Raw genomic sequence first — 17478 nt, 5'->3', positions numbered from 1 at the left:
GAAACAATTTCATTCAGTCCGAAAAACCCCATTTTTAGGCACTTTTTGACCCAGATTTGCCGAAATCTCCCCACCCCAGAATCGGGCTCCGTTACTTTTCGAGTGCTGTCATTTTGCATAGTTATGCAAATATCAGAAAAACTGATCAGCCGGTCCTGAGAAAAGCTGGTGACAGACGAACGGACAGGCAACGAAAAAAGGTCGACCTCCGGGTAGGGGTAGAGAAGCAACTGTCACTGGCACTTCGTTGCAAAACTCAAAACCCATGATTAATTTTGATTTGCATTTTCTTTGCATTGTTCTTCGTGGGTCCTAAAAATACCTGTCAAAAATAATAAAAATCTACATTCTTTGAATAAGTAAATATATACATTAGAAACATGATAGTGACAAAAGTAACATCTCTTTTTGTGTGAAAAAGGGCTTGATATGATTTAGCAAATCATATTTACGCTAGCGACAAGTATAAAGCGTTTGTAGCACAGATATCTTACATAAAACACTAGATAGAGCTACTCCGCCCCTATTTGAATCAAAATAATCCGCCATCCGCTTTAATAAGTAGAACATAGTGCTGGCAATTTGATCGAGCAAGCCTATCTTTCGCCTCATCGCTTCGCGCCATTCAGGTTTTTTAGCTTGGTTGAACAAATTGCCGGTACCGAACTATGATCTGCTGTGACCTACTTTCAACAAAGATGGTGCATTCACCTACCGTTGCTTGGGAAATACAGAGTAGCTGATATCTATGGTTTGTAGTAGTGCAACTTAAACATTGAAGCACTGTAGTCAGCATACCATAGTCAATTCGATCATATTCACACCAATGTGATGTTATAATTGTTCTGACATTTCAATTACACTCAAGTTCCTGATTTAACCATTACTGTCGTACCTTACTTTTGTGGTTCGTCAGGATATCCTAAATAAAAACTTTCGCCTTCATTTTTTCGGTCATTAACAGCTTTCAGCGTCGAGCGCGTTTGGAAGGTTGATTGATTTGATCGAACGGATTTTCCTGGTCGTCTTCATCGTCATCCTATAATGGAAAACACGTTTTTGTGATAAGAACAATATTCAAAAAGTCTTCCGATGTTCTTAAAGTTTTGAAATTTAATCACAGTAAACTCTCGCTTATTTGAACTTCTATTAAGTAGAATCTTTCGATGTTTTTAACTCGTTTCCAGCCCTCGACAAGGAGAAAACTTCTTAAAATATTTTCTATAATATGAAATTTTCTGTAATTCGAACAAATAAGATTCCCCGCTCGAGCTCAAACTAGCGAGATTCATCTGTAATACGAATATTAGTTTGCTTGATGCGTTTTCTCAAAACTCCAATCGGTGTCAGCGTTCACGGTGATAGTTACACGGTTTTTTTATAATAACATCCAAAATTTTTGAAGATTTCAAATGTTTTTAACATGTTCTTATTTTCACCATTTTTTGAACAATTTGGTCTATTTTCCTAAGAAATTGGGTGTTTCAGAGTCCCCAAAGCCTTTTAAAATGTTCGTAGCTTTTTGTTAACATTTTGGCCATCGAAGCCTTATGTTTTTATATAGTTTGTTCTTATAAAAAACGCGTATCCTCTTCTGGAGATGCAAAAGATGCTTTCAACATCGATATACTTCATGATATTCATGACGTAATGTTTTATACAAAAGCACCCAAAATAGTCCGGACGGTTGCCACAAGTTTTATTGTTTAAATTCAAAATTAGTGGCGAAGACGCGGTCTTTTTGGGTGCTACCGTGTAAATCATTACGTTATGAATATCACGAATTATGTATTGAAGCATCCTAGAAATGACATCATAAAAGCGGGACCACCGTATACGATAATTATCTTTTTTATCTCCAGAAGAGGCTAACTCATAAGCGGTTTTAGACCCTGTCGAACGTATCAGAGGAAGAGATTTGTAATAGTAATTTCATTATCTTTTAACAAGCATTTCCGACGTACTTGCTCTATTAGCGAGTTTATGTATTCGAGATAAATCGAGGGGGACGGTATAAAGCAAAGCTGACATGGGGTCGAAATCGCCGTCCACTTTGCTCGACGACGGTAAAAACACCAAGATATCGTCGTCTGTTTATGTGAGCAAAGGCGATATAAAGCCGTTCATCAACTATCGACTTTGTTTTGTATCGATTTCACTTACCGTCGCCCTCGATATCTTCCGATACATAAACTCAGTATAGTCTTGAGTCCGCCAGTGGGTAACTATACTTGCAATATGGACACGATACATTGAGTACCTTGAGCTACTTACCATTATACATGACTTACCAAATAAGTGTAATCTACTTTCTTTGACCTCTGAGATCTAAAACTGAAAGAAAATTCAATTTTTATTAAGTTTAAAATAAATAAATTTTTTGTTATTTATTTGCAGTTTAATTAATTGTATTGAATACAAACTCCAATCGAAGTTTTACAACACGCTTTGCTTCAATTTAAGAACTGAAACTAATGAAGATGAATATTTCATCAAAGAAAGAAGCCTTTCGAAAATGATTGGTTTTTTTCATAATCCACGGCCCACGCCATGAAATTTAAAGTAAGGGCCAATGAATATTGAGTCTAAGGAGGCGCACCCAAAAATTTTACTTTGCAAAAAAAGTGGGGGGGGGGCATGAACCCCCTGGACTCCCCGGTCGCGGTGGCATGGGCCCTTAATGGGAGGAAAACTTAATTAATCACCTTTTTGTGGATGGTATATCATCATCATCATACATCTGAAAATACAAGTTATTCTCTTTATTGAGAACGTTTTGCTACAAAAATACAAAAATCAAAGGGAGGCTGCCTTTTCATAATATAGTTATCTTCGGGAGAGAAGAAAAAGCGAGAAACCTGGAACTACCATTTCCAGCATGATCAGATTGCTGCAGGTTATATACCATGTAGACTCTTTCTACCCAGCTGGCCACAACATTTTTTCAACGTTCATCTAATGTTCACAGTGACTATGTAACGTTAGACGAATGTTGAAAAAACAAGCTATATGCTGAATGGACCTACCTGATGATGAAAGTTAGATAGCAATGTGAAAAGAAAAATGAAAAAAAATAATTGAATCATGCTTGATGGTGAGCATTGTTATCAATAATGTTTTTGTGTAGTGAAAAATATAGAAATATAAGGAAAAAATCCAATGAAAATCTGCAAAAATAAAGAAATTCAAGAAATACTGTCTTTCCGGCGAAAAAAGGTTGTTCCGGCGACTTTTAAAATAGTTCCGGCTTCAAAAATCAATTTTATTGACAATTAAACCATGCTTGATGGTGGGCATTGCTACAAATAATGTTTTTGTGTGAAAAAACAACGAAATATAAGGAAAAAGTCCAATGAAAATCTGCAAAAACGGCGATTTCCGGCATATTTCCGGCATTTTCGGCCGGAAATGAATTTTTCTCACAAATCGGACTCGGCCATGTTTTGGCGATTGCTAATACGCATCTTTGTGCAAAAAATCAGAGAAAACTATTGATGAAATCTCGAGAAAATGCCAAAAAAACGGTTTTTCCAGCATATTTCTGGCATTTTCGGCCGGAAAAGTACGTTAATTGAAAATCAGGCTCTGTCATATTTTAGGTATTGCCATTTTGCATCAGTGTGCAAAATTTCATGAAAAAATATAAAGTACAGCTCGAGAAATTCAAGAAATACCGTTTTTCCGGCGAAAATAGGCTGTTCCGGCGATTTTTAGAAAATTCCGGCTTCAAAAATCACTTTTATTGACAATTAAACCATGCTTGATGGTGGCCATTGCTACAAATAATGTTTTTGTGTGAAAAAACAACGAAATATAAGGAAAAAGTCCAATGAAAATCTGCAAAAACGGCGATTTCCGGGATATTTCCGGCATTTTCAGCCGGAATAGAATTTTTCTCAAAAATCGGACTAATCCATGTTTTAGGCATTGCTAATACGCATCTTTGTGCAAAAAATCAGAAAAACTAATGATGAAATCTCGAGAAAAATGCCAAAAAACCGGTTTTTCCCGCCATATTTCCGGCATTTTCGGCCGGAAATGAATTTTTTTTCTAAATCGGGCTCCGTCACATTTTGGGCATTACCATTTTGCATCTTTGTGCCAAAAATTAGGAAAAACTAATGAGCCAATCCCGAGAAAAGCTAGTAACGAACGGACGAACGAGCGAACGAACGAACGAACGAACGAACACGGGTTAATTTATAGGACCTCCAAAGGTAGGTCCAAAAATTGTGTGTCAGCTGAGTAATCGATTGTCCATCAAACATCACGATGTCAACCCATAATATTAGAATAATAGAAGTTCGAATTAGAGAGAGTTAACTGTATAAGCAAAAGACTTTGTGAAGACAAAAAGAGAATGGTTTTCAGTTTAAAGGTTTTATTTTTACATAAGTGCTCCCGTTTCATATCAGGCACATATTTCATATCAGAACAGTGTCTCCCTATTGTTATATTATGCTAATATATAAGCAAAAAATGTTTTTCTTTTCCTCTTTCTGGCCAATCTTGCTCCACATTTGTGTCAATCCAATGTGAAAAAGCTTGTGAATTAAAATTGATGAGTAAACAAACAATCACTCTTATTTAAAACCAAAAGCTTTCAGAACTTACAGAAAGGTCAACCACGTTCTTTTTACTCCGCCCTGTTGCAGTTGACATAAATGCTAAAAAAGGAAAAAGAGATATTCTAAAGTCTGCCTCAATATAATCTGCAGTGGAGACAAAAAGGTTGTAAATTTTGATAGAACTCGAATTAGGTAGCGGTTTCACGCTCGTTAAAAATATATTTTGGAGTGGAATATCATCATAAACGATTTTTTTTAATTCAGGAAACAAAGATGAAAAATGAAGAAGAAAAAAACTTCTTGTAGAATTGTCATTTGACCTTTATTTTCATACTAGGGGGTACTAGGAGTTCTTTAACCTAGAGGGTTAACAGAGTCAAAAGACACTGCTTAAAACTTTTGTCTAGTTAAAGATAAAATGGGCTTCTTTTTGTTACTTTTTAATGAACTTTGTGAAGTTAATCAGTGATAAATTTTGGCCTATATCTTCCGATTGAATTAATATTTTTGTATAACTTTTTCACAGTAATGACATCTTAAGATCAAAAATTACTGTTTTGGAAATGATAATTACAGCGCAGTTCTTCATCCTGAAGTTGATTTTTTTCTTCTTCATTTTTATGTTCGTTTCCTGATTTTTTAAAATAATCTTTTCTATTTTATAATATCGCACTCCTTCTTACTTACTAATTTTTTTTGATTTTTTTGTTTTTGGTAATATTCCACTCTTGAATATTTTTCCAACAAGCATAAAACCGCTATCTTATTCTAATTTTATCGAAAGTTACAGCCTTTCTTTGTATCTGCTGCAGATTATATTCAGACTTTTAATAAGAAGTGCAAAATTGATTAATCTCATTGGTATATAAATAAAAAATTTGAAACGCCTTTAGAGTATGCGCCTTTAACCCTTTATACACGAAGATGAAGGCATGAATGTTGAATTATCATTAGCATAGGTTCACGAATAAACAACTAGTTATTTATTTCGGTAATATTCCGTTAATTAACCCCATTACATTCTAAGAATGCCAGTGCATCGTGTCCTAGTGGGTTGGTTGCCCCCTTCTAAATCCCCCCTATATTTTGAAAAACCTCTTGCCCCTCCCCTTGTCGAAAAAACTTTTCTCTGAAAAAGGCATGTTTTTACATGATTTTAAAATCATAAACAAATATGACAACAAGCTTACAACTTTGAATGGTTTTCTGAGTGATATCAAGTTCTTCTTTATCCGCTTTTCGTGAACCCTTCGCGCCTCCTCTACCGCCCCTACTACCACGCCCTCTTCCACCACGTGTTCCACGAGTGGAGGTAGTTTTCCCACGCCCTCGACCCCTGCCACGCCCACGGGTGGTTTTGGTAGATGGAATATCGTCATCTTCTTCATCGAGATCAAATTCGTCAAAAGCGTCTTTGTTTGAGACTCTGTTTGTTTTGTTCATACTGCTCTCTCTCAAAACCTAGAAAAAAAATGAAAAAAAATTAGAATTATTTGATCCTTAAGCAGATTCTGATACTCCGCGCATGGCATGTAGTAACTCTAACCCGGACTCTAAACGCCATGGCTTCTTCAAAGAATCTATCCAGTTTGGCGCATCACTTTCATCCATATTTGGGATGAATATTAAATGAGCTTTTATGTGCGCTGATAGGCTAGAGCCCAATCGCTTTCGCTTTCGTTTTCAAGCGAAAGGCAACGAAATTTCGATTGTTTTGACAACCAGTTCAGATCGTCACATTCGTTTAGAGCAGAGCGTGGTATAAGTAGAATGGGTGATCTGTTATGAGATTAGAAAAGATACTTTGTAAGCTCCCTTATCACTGTTATTCTCATTTTTTAGTTAACTTAACTGTCAAACTTTCCCTGTCAGTTTTTTTTAAGCTGTGACAAAACTTCCTCAAAGTGACTAAAATTTCCTCCAATTTTTCTTCTGCCAATAAATTAATATCCACGTTTGTATCTATCTATTTAATCCAACCATAAGGTTAAATATAGCAGCAAATATATTGGACGAAGGATCGAGACAAAAATACTATAAGATATTAAAAATTTTCTTTTTTTATAAATAGCAATAAATAAATTTCTTACTTTTTCGATCTCTTCATTTTCCTGTTCTTCATCCATGTTTTCTTCATTTTCTTTAATAACGCTGATCTCAGCATCTATTTTTTCCTCTTCAACTAAATTCCTTCTCTTTAATTCGGTCTGTGTTTTGCGTAGTTGATATTTCACGAGTTCTGGGATGGCATCTTTCTCATCTTTCAATACAAATTCATTTAATGCTTTACTCAGTTTCCTCTCCGAAAGAATACTTAAGTTACCAATCTATGTACAAGAAAAATTCATGTTGAAAAAAGTCGCAAAAAATAAAAATCAATAATTAATCGCGAAATCCTAAATGGTTGTTATTTCCGTTTGCGAAAAGCTTTGGACTGGACCATTTAGATTAGAGGAGACAGGTGAAGGAATTACTATCTGATACTGTGCTCGAGTATCGGGGGCCTTTCACATGTTAATGCTTTTAAGGAACGTGACCAAATCATCATCCGAGGAGTGGTAATCAACTTCTAATGTGCCGACAACAATCGGTACACCACATCTACATTATAAACAACCGTTCACCATTGATGCGGATAAGGAACTTAATGACGATGGTTATTGAGCTACAGTGACGCTCTGTAATTCGATCTTCAAGGGGAATTGGATTTTTATCGAATAAGGGAGCGTCGTTTATGAGAGTTTCTTGTTAACGGGGACTTTAAATTTCATCGAATAAGGGAACCTATCGAATAGTAGAACGTCGAATTAGAGAGCGTCAACTGTATCTCTGAAATACTAAACAACAAAACTTACGTTACTATCAGAGGTTAAATATTCATTGATGAGATCTTCCATCTTGATTCCGCTGGCTTGTGAATAAGTCATTTCTTGTCCTCTACCAACGCCATCCGTTTCGTCTTTCGTTCGAGAGGCTTAAATAGAAGATGATTTGAATACTTAGTTTTTTAAAGTTATATTTTACTCTTTTGTCTTTAACTGTAGAGAACCCGGGGGAATAGGTTTACAAATAACGGTCGACTATAACCAATCGATTTTTTTTGAAAATCAGAAGTTTTAGGGTCTAAAATTGAGGAAAAAACCGAAATTTTGTAAATGAATTCCTTAAATTTATCCTTTTTTAGGGATAAATACTGTAGTTTTTACTGTAGTTCTAACTTTTAGGGGACTGAAATTAGCCTTAAGGGCGGCACAATACCGTACCACCATTTGAAGTTCGGACAAACTGGGAAGGTAATTTTAGAATAATTTGATTTTGGCGCCCCTTGGGGAATTTCATCTTTTTTTATAAAGGGGTAAAAGAGAAAAGGGGTGCCGATATTGGTAATCAAAGGTGTCTTTTTGTGCCTTTTGTATTTCGTTGCCCCAAAAAAAATCTCCCACATGCAGAAGCTTCTTAAATGTTCAGTAACTCCATGTGTTTTGTGACAATGTAAAAAACAGACTATCTTGACAGAGTGTTTGAAAAGAATCTACGTTCAAAATTTATAAGATAAATTTATCCCTGGGGGGGAGGCACTCGATTCAAATCTATCTCTCAAATCTATTGATTTAATTGGAAGAAATTTTCGCGGAACAAATTTTCGCAGAATTTAATATTGCAGTTTTTGACAAATCCGCGAAATTAAATTCCACGAAACATTCTCATGATTTAAAAAATCACCTATAGAATTGGTGTTTTTGGGACAAAATAAGATATTTTAAACAAAAATTCCCTCAACCGCGAAATTAAATTCCACGAAACTTCCGAATTTTGAGCTGTAAACCGCAAAATTAAATTCCACGAAAATTTCTTCCCTTAAGGTACTTATTCAGAGCAAGTTTCCAGTTTCACTTACTGGCGGAATAAGTCTTCTTTTTGTAGAAGAGTAAAAGATCTTTACTGTTAGCAACACGACCAACAAATTGTTGTCCAAATCGATGTGGATTGATGATCTCATAACCGCCGCTGTATTCGACCTAGTTAATAAAATCAAAAGAAGAGTAAAGTCTAAAGTTTACAAGACGATTCTGTAGGAATTCTCATAAGAGATCTGACCTGTTGTGCTGTGACTAGTAGTGGCACCCTCCCCATAACGGCCGAAATTTTTAGGGGGCGTTGAAAGACAAGGGTGTAAAAAAGGCGCCTCTGATTACTCTGAAAAACATCACTCTTATAAAAAAACGTGTAGGCTGTCGTCATAAAACAAGTGGGGACTATACCCTGCAGAAAAATTGGCCGATAAATTGTACCCATGAGATGAATATCCGGAAAAATTCATCCCCATGTGATGTCATCACTGAAAGAAACAAAAACTTTGCGTCAACGAAACAGGGCTTTTACTGGGAGAAGACACTCAAGATAAGACCATTAACCCTTAACTGCCGATGTCGGCATATGCCGACATGGGCACTTTCGATTTCCTTGCCGATGTTAGCTTTGCCGTGGTTTTTTTTATGAAGTTTATTGAAAGTTTTGATTTTGAACTATAGATTTCATTAAATAGCACAGTTGAATAATTAAAATATATTTCAACGATGTTTTTCATAATTGCATATTGCACAACTCAAAGTAAATACATATCACTTATTTTCTGATATTTTTCAGAAAATAAATCTAAATGTTATGGTAAACTCTGTGGTCGCTCATGTCGGCATATGGCAAATAGATCGAGCCTTAAAAAATACGCACGGCAGTTAAAGGGTTAAAGGTTAGTAATTAGGCTCCCCAGAGGAATGTAAAGAGATGGAAAAACAGCTTCTTGAAAACAATGGTCTCTTGCCCTTAAAGAAGTTTATGTCGAGTAAATAGGTTTCTTTTGATGTCGCTATAAAAAATTTGTATAATCAGCGTTTTGTGACAAAATTCTTTTGTTTCAAGCCTGATTATGCACAAACTTTTAGGGCTTATATTTTGGGTACACCTCTCATATACGAAAAGTTAAAGAATTTCCTAGGGATTCTACTGATATTACCGCATCATGACCGCACCATAATATGGAAAGCTAGAGCTCGAAAAAATTATAACTTCATCTTGATTTTACTCAACTTCTGACAGTTTTACAAGAACCAATTTAATATCATTGCGTTAAGAATTTCTTTTGTTATACATTGGTAAAAATATTGCTCCTTATTCTTAAAAATTGAACTAGTAATCGGCAAAAAAGGAAAAACAAATTTTCATTTTTATCGTCAAATCATGTAGAAACCGTCCGATTTGTATGGCGAGCCGTCTTTTCTGGACTTTCATTTAATGACCTAATCAACGTTTTAACAATAGAATTTTCAATATAAGTGAACTTTAAACGTTGAACTTTGAGTAATCAGAAAAGCTGTTTTTCCATCTCTTTACATTCCTCTGGGCTACCCATTCAAAGGACGAAGAATTTGAAAAACCAATTTTTTTTAAGTGAAGAAGAAATATTCATAAACACTCCACGATGTCAATTTTGACACGCCTCGTCAAAAAGATCTCATTTTAAAAGTTAATTTTTTAAAAATTCAATAAACATTCGCTATTCATTTATTCACCAGTCTCATAGTGACAAGTCGGTGTGGCTACATAGGGGTTGGGTATATTTAAAGAATTTTTCTCATAAATTATAGAAATCACAGAAAACAGAAAAATAAACTAAATAACTAAATGAAACTTTTTTCATTAAGAAAAATTTTCATGAAAATAATCTTCTAATAGGAATATACCAATGATTTCTAGCAAATTTCTGGTGTCAGCACCGAATAAATTCGACAAAAAGAAAAAAAACACCTGATTATGATGTTATCATTTTTTTATTGTATAATTTTCAATGTCCTTTGCAATATCATTAATGCAACGCATATGGTTTCATTAAAATATGACCGACAAAGCATTTTGGGAAATAACGCGCAACGCATTAATGGGGCTCGTTCACCTACAGAATGTATTTTGAGATGTCAAAGATGTGGCCAAAAGTCTTTTTATTCGAATGATGGAGAATGTTTTTGTACTAACAAGGAAATCGATCTTTCTAAAAAAACATCCAAAGAAGATGGCACTTATTTCACGGTAAGTGAAGAAAATGTTATTCTAATTTTTATTTAATTAATGTTCACATAACATCCAAATAACGTTAGATTGACGTAGATTGACGACTGTCCAAATCATATTGGGACAGACTTTAAGAACATTTTAAGGTTTAATGGACTCTAAAACAACCTAATTTCTTAGGAAATTGCACAAATATACTCACAAAAAATGGTGAAAATAAGAACATTTTATGACCTTTTTTAGGCTTAAAACACCAAAATTCAAGAACATCCGAAGGTTCAAAAAATTTGCACTCTTACTGCTACAACGTGAGAATAAGGGCCCGTTTACATGAATTTTCGGTACGGGGCATACTGAGATTTTCCGGTACGGTCTACGGCCTGAAGTCTCATATCTTTTACATGCCAGACCAGTCTGAGATTTCAGTACACCCCAACTTTCGGTTCGGTCAAAACCACCGAACCGAAATTTCAGTACGGTCCAGAAAATCCATGTAAACGCAAAGAAATTTCAGTTCGGGGTGGTTCTAGTTTTTTTTCAGACCGATTATTAACAGAACTTAAAATAAAGTACTGGAACAATCGGTCTGGATTTCCGAAAATCGAAGACCGTACCGACAATCCATATAACGGGCCGCAAGTATGATTTAAAGCCACAATGAGATTCAATAATGACTCACTTACTATAAATAAGTTGTGTTTTGACTAGACATAAAACGCTGGCCATTTATTTTCTATTTTTTAGAAACGAAAGTATACATCCCAACATAGTTATAGCTTCGAAATTCCTGGAGGTAACCACAGATATCATTTTTTTTACACATTAGATAATGCGAACTGCTCACAGATTTCCCGTGCAAGCGTGTCCAATTTTGGAGTCGACTAGTTCCGGGGGGGGTGCACCTAGGAAAAACTGGGTACGGGGACGTGCCGCCGGTCAAGGTAACTTTTTTAGACTTAGAAGATATCTAACATGGTCCCAAATTTACTAATTTTGAAGATGTGAATCTGACAGGGTAGACTTCCGGTTATTTTAGACAATTTTCAAGGTGGAAATTAGAAAATCTTTCAATTTTTCGTCTACTTTAAATGATTTTCCAGAGCCACTTTTCATGGTGAAAATAAGAAAAATTTAGATTTTTCGTTCTGACAGGGTCCCAATCTTCCGAAAATTCTTACCTAACAGGTCGACTTTTCAAACCCCAGCGGCACACTCCCGTCGGCCTTCAAGGTCAGTGCCCCCCACCAGACTAGTTCGCCATATTGTTTTCAATTTTACCTTGGATTTTCGAACGTTCAAATTTCAAAACATTCGAATCGCGTGATGCATTTCACGCGAACGTATTTCATACGCGAACGTTCAAATTTCAAAACATTCGAATCACGCTCAGCTCAGAATTGAAAACAAGATGGCGGACTAATCAGTTCTAAAACTGGACACTCTTCCTTTTATATGGGAAGCCCGATCTAGTCAAATAATTAGAGATCAGTGGAGGTAACTCTTTAATCTTTAAAATTTCGATCTCCAGTCTCGAGCTATATTAAGAAATTATCAAGTTGGTGGTCTCGATTACGCTTTATGGCCAGAGAACAAAGCTCGAAAAGAAATGCATCACTCAGTTTTGAGTTTAAATTACACACCCATATGCGACCAACAGATAGACTAAGTACACAGATTTACATTAAACATTTTCTTCTCCATATATTTCAGCTGTTCCTTATGGCAAAGGAAAGGTGTTCAAGACAATACCAGTCCATGGCCCAAATTGGGAAATATCTTTCAAAACAATCCGAAGTGAATATTATGCTGACTTTCAAACTGTCCTTCATTTTTCTGCTTTAGAAGATCCGATGGAATGGGCCCTTGGCCATAGAATACCGGCCTTTTATCTCCACACAGACAAGCTGAAAGTCCGAACACCAGCTGGGAGCAATATAAATAGAGCTATGGAGGCAGTTGCACCAGAAAATCAACAATTTCATGTTAATCTAACGAGTCTTAATAATAAGATTTATTTGTATATAGATGGAAATCTTAAGCAAACGGATGATGAGCCAACAGGACACTTCTTTGAGAATGTTCAAGTTTGGATAACAAACCCCTCATACGATGGAAAACCTTTATGGGATGTGAAATATGTTTCAAAAATTACACCCAAGTACCCTTGATCATTTGAAAGCCGAAAACTGCTTGCATTCATTCTTATTTTGGAGGGTTTGAATATTAAAGGTTTTGTTTTTAAGTAAGAGCGATAAGCTTTTTCACATTGGATTGACACGGATGTGGAGCAAAATTGGTTAAAAAGAGGAAAAGAAAAACATTTTTTTTGTTTATCAAGCATAATATAACAATAGCAAGACACTGTCCTGATATGAAATATGGGAACACTTATGTAAAAATAAAACCTTTGATATGTTCTAAATTTAAACAATTCGTGAGATTTCTCATGTTTGCCAACGTTACATCATTCCCGCCATTATTAAAAGAAAACGTTCGAATTTGTAGAGGAGATCTCCTAAGCAAATTAAACATTAACTTCCATAATGGCGGGAATTTTACAACTTTACCAAACATGAAAAACTTCTATACGCTCTGGTGGTGTATAGTATGAAAATCTGGCATACCGTACTATGATGTTTTAAAAATTGCATTCAAATATCCGTTGACAAATTGGCCTGACCGAAAGGGCACTTTTTAATATTTTCGTCCAAGTGTTTGTGGATATCGAAAAAGATAATGCAAAAATATGACCATAGGATATAACTGTAAACTATCATTCATTGTCGTGTTGCACAAAAGACTACAAGAAACAGTGTAAATGGTTTACCGACCCGGTTTATTTAATTTTTTTTCGATTTTAGAAGGGGCGTTTATTCGAGGGCGGGGGGAGGTTTAAAAAAAGGGTGCGTTTATTAAATTATTTGAGTCTTACGTCGAATATTTAGAGCAAATCTACTCTTTGTTTAAGTTTTATACCAGGATTTCAGTGCAAATTTCTTTAGGTCGGCGACTAAAATTGCATCAAAATGATCTGGTTTACAAAAAAGACTAAAATCTTCCTTTTCAATCCTAATCAAAACTTGTATCAAAGTATTTAAGTCATAAGCTTCTAATAAACGCCCCTCCCTTAGAGGGTGCGTTCATTCGAAGGGGGCGTTTATTTGAGGGGGCGTTTTGTTAAATAATTTTTCTTTTAGGAGGGGCGCTTATTCGAGAGGGGGGTTAAAAGAAGGGGGCGTTTATTCGAAGTAATACGGTATCTATTAATAACAGTTTGATCTAAACCCAGAAATGAGCTGTCCCAGAACTAGTTCCGCGTTGAAGAGAGTGACATCTTGCCAGGGTAAAAATCCAGGGAGATCTACTATGTACTAGTCTTGGTCGATATGGAATTCCATGGAATTCTCCAACAGATAAAGCAGACATTGGGCTGTTCTATTAAATATCCATACATGGGGTAGACGAACCTTTTCAAGTCAAAATAAAATTCTTGGGAATAAGAGGATACCCCCTGGAAAATGGCAAAATTTGTAACTGCAATTTGCAAACCCTTGGAAACATTTCTTTTTAAATACTTTAAAGTGACGGTGGACGAACTTAAACCTGTCTTTTACCCCCTGGAAATTTTAGAATGTATGGAGATAAAATAGATAGGTCAATTGTCAGAATTTTTTTTTTTATTTCATGATTTTTAACAAAGTTTTATTAAAAATCGAAATGAACCCCGTGATTCTTAAACATTTTCAGTTTAGAGCCTTAAAATATTTTTAAAATAATCATTAAATTGTAAATAGAAGAACAATGAATTTTTGTTGGACGAAATATATTTTCATTTAGTTTTTTTGTGTATGTCTCAAACGTGCAAAAGAGTAATGAAACTAAAACTTATTATTTCAAGCTGAAGAAAAAAATTGAACATTAAAGTTCTCAGTCTTTCAATTTGATTCTTGAAAAGAAATCTCATAAAAAAATGCCGGAAACTCAAGTCAAGAAGTCAGAAATACAGAGCCTCATTAAAACATACACTATCTTTTTATAAGAGCCAGTATGCAGTACATTCTTGAGAAGGCTCGGCTGTTCTTATATTTTTGACACTTTTATCCGCACACTGTTCTCATTCTGTTCTAAGTTTTAGGGCAAATTTGGGTTACTCCTAGCTTGATACCCTATTGTTATTGTTTTGACCCTCGATTAGCCCAAAATTCAGTCATTCCAGATGAGAGTTGTTCTTATTTTTTGGCATTCTCATAAAATTGTTCTTAGTAAGTAAGATTATTAACGCTAAAATCTTATTCTTCTACTTGGTTGATCAAAAAAATTATATTCTTTACCTTGATGCGTATTAAGGGGAGTTCCGGTTGCTTCTCATGTCCGGACCGATTATTTCCTGCCCTGGTAATCAACTGTTCAATCTAAACCGAAAAGAAAAATTTGAAACCCGTGTTAACGTTGTCCGTGAATATAATTGTTTGATTGTACCAGCATACAGATGTTTATTTTACTGTTTGACCGCCTTATTTTTTCGGTCATTTTAGGAATTTTGTAGGTTATTTGCAGACTTTAATCATCTTTTAAGCAGCTTGCTTGTTTGTACAAAATTTAAAAGGAAAAGGCTTCGCATAAATTACCATTATCAGTAAATGCTGGTTCTATTATGTTGAATTCGGACTTTTTAAAAGTCTTTGCGGTAGCAAAAATGAATAAAGTTAAAAAAAATATATTCTAAACTTGTAAGTGACCCGTAATCATTAGCAAGCACCGCATCAAAAAGCGGGATTTTTCATTCTGCTTCTTGGTGAATTCCATTTTTGAAAAAAGAAGCCTTTCAAGTGTTCTGACGCAAATTCGTTTCTTTCCTACTGCAAGAGCTTCGGAAGCTGAAAGTGAAGTCAAAACATTGAATATTTGGGGCCCAAAAACCTGGGCTCAAAACACTCGAAAAAGTCGCAAAGTGGAATTCACGATATGCACCACTGCAATGACTTCACGAAATTATGCAACTTTTCTGTTTTTGTTCCACCCAATACGTCACCTTTTCTATTGTTTAAGTGACGTATTGGGTGGAAAATCTTAAAAGTTCTCAGAAAACTCTCCAGTGGTGCATATCATGGATAGACGTTACTTCGTAGAAAAAAAGCCGTAACGTCTAGCATAAGCTAAGTAATCGGCGACTTACAGTAGACCTGAATGTAGGGGGTGCCAGCATTCTGTTGGTTCACCTACAGATTTCTGTAAAGCCCGAAGGACTAGATGTCGTGCTTTAAGCTTTTCCAAGCATAAAAAAGTGAATGTAAAAAAATAGCTGTTATTGTTTTCGAAAAGCCATGAAGCTTCTGATTGATCAAGCACTGATTTTTTTTTGTAATGCCACGTGACCTAGGTAGGATTTCCTACCGAAATACGGCACACTTTTCAGCCAAAGCACGAAATCCAGCCCTTCCAGCTTTATAAATCTGTAGGTTCACCACCAAACAAACTAATTCGTACTCGTCTTAATCATAATGAATGTTTACCTTTTCAGTAAGATAATTATAAACTTTTTCATCTTCATGACTGTTCAAGCTTGTGTCCGAAAGTACAACATGTTCAATGTAGAATTGGCGGACAGTCTTCAATTCAATCTCTTTTATACGGAATTGTTTGCCAGAGATTTCCAATAAGCCAACTTTCCTAAAGTAAAGAAAGAAGTAAAATATAAGCAACTATTCTTTCAGGTCGAAAGAATCAGGCATAATATTTGAGACATTTCGCAAGAAAAAACACCTTCTAGGAACAATACTTGTAAGATTGATATGTTTCACTAATAAGAATATTCTGCGAGGAAGTTTTTCTAAACTTTTCATCATCGTTAGATGATAAACCTTTTCGACCGCGTAGTCACGCGGTCAGACGCGTGCCACTTAACCCTATTATTATCAGGCTTTTTCGGATTTTGTATTCTCAAGGGGGGGGGGTGTTTTCCACCAGCCTTGCATAACTTTTGATCTAGAAAAGATATGGACTTGAAATTTGGCAGAAATGTTCTCTATCATAAAAGGAGTTCATAGAAAAAAATTTGGGTTGATGACGTCATCACAAACTTTCACACTTATCGCTGACCAATGAAAAAGTACTATTCAATAAAGTAGCAATTAAAATTGAACGAATGGAGATTTTTCAATTCTGTTTTGAATTTCTAAAAGCCAAAATAAATATCTTAAACATATTTGCCGGTTTTTAACATATTAATAAAATCGACGTTTAAAATCTATGCAGAAAATGAGTAAATTTTTTCAAAAAACAATGACGTCATTTTTGATGACGTCGGCAGTTTTTGAAAATTTTTTAAATATTTTTGAAATTTTATTATTGATACCTAAAACCTGTCAAAATTTGAAGTCAGTTGGATGCCTAGATCAAAAGTTATGCTAAATTTAAGATTTTGGGATTTTACAGGGTTTTAGCTGGATATTATGATATGCCTGCACAAAAAGGTCATAAAACCTGATCTGGTCTGTGTATAATTGTAAAATTTGGTATACATGCTGCTAATAGGATTATATTAAAAGTCAAAAACTTTCAGAGTGTTAAAATTTTTTTTCAGTGAGCTATTAGCAAAAGAGTGCCAGCCTGGTGGAAAACACCCCCCCCCCCGTGATAAAAATAGGGTTAAATATTCAATTATCCACAAAAATTCGATCCAGTCCTTTTTTGACACATTTTTCTATTGTCTATATAGGTGCGAAAAAAGGACTGGTACGGCTTTAGTGGGATAAAGCAGACAAAAAAATACCCGCGCGGCAGTTGGCGGCTACGGTCGAACAGGTGTACATCATGGCCACAAGGTGATAATATACTACTACCT

General features: G+C 35.3%; 1 protein-coding gene and 1 long non-coding RNA gene across 2 annotated transcripts in view; one reads left to right on the top strand and one right to left on the bottom strand.

Annotated features, from left to right (window-relative positions):
* Positions 1–269: 269 nt before the first annotated feature.
* The window catches only part of LOC136817073 (double-strand break repair protein MRE11-like), a 28325-nt gene continuing 11116 nt past the window's right edge, over positions 270–17478 (bottom strand). Inside the window, exons 8-17 of the mRNA XM_067073416.1 lie at positions 16148–16304; positions 14966–15046; positions 8467–8587; positions 7424–7542; positions 6659–6895; positions 5759–6029; positions 4615–4667; positions 2706–2740; positions 2292–2334; positions 270–1039 (exon numbers count right to left, since the gene is read on the bottom strand). Coding sequence (XP_066929517.1) covers positions 968–1039; positions 2292–2334; positions 2706–2740; positions 4615–4667; positions 5759–6029; positions 6659–6895; positions 7424–7542; positions 8467–8587; positions 14966–15046; positions 16148–16304 — 1189 coding nt within the window. The 3' untranslated portion in view covers positions 270–967. The remainder of the gene's footprint in view (positions 1040–2291; positions 2335–2705; positions 2741–4614; positions 4668–5758; positions 6030–6658; positions 6896–7423; positions 7543–8466; positions 8588–14965; positions 15047–16147; positions 16305–17478) is intronic.
* LOC136817076 (uncharacterized) lies at positions 10563–12429 on the top strand. The gene is made up of 3 exons (XR_010848021.1): positions 10563–10652; positions 11379–11427; positions 12345–12429. It is a non-coding gene; the product is annotated as an uncharacterized lncRNA (long non-coding RNA).

Source organism: Clytia hemisphaerica, unplaced genomic scaffold (genome assembly GCF_902728285.1).
Source record: "Clytia hemisphaerica strain Z4C2 unplaced genomic scaffold, Clytia hemisphaerica genome assembly, whole genome shotgun sequence".
Lineage (NCBI taxonomy): Eukaryota > Metazoa > Cnidaria > Hydrozoa > Leptothecata > Clytiidae > Clytia > Clytia hemisphaerica.
The sequence above is the reverse complement of the archived record's forward strand: the minus strand, read 5'-3'. Positions and strand labels throughout refer to the sequence as shown.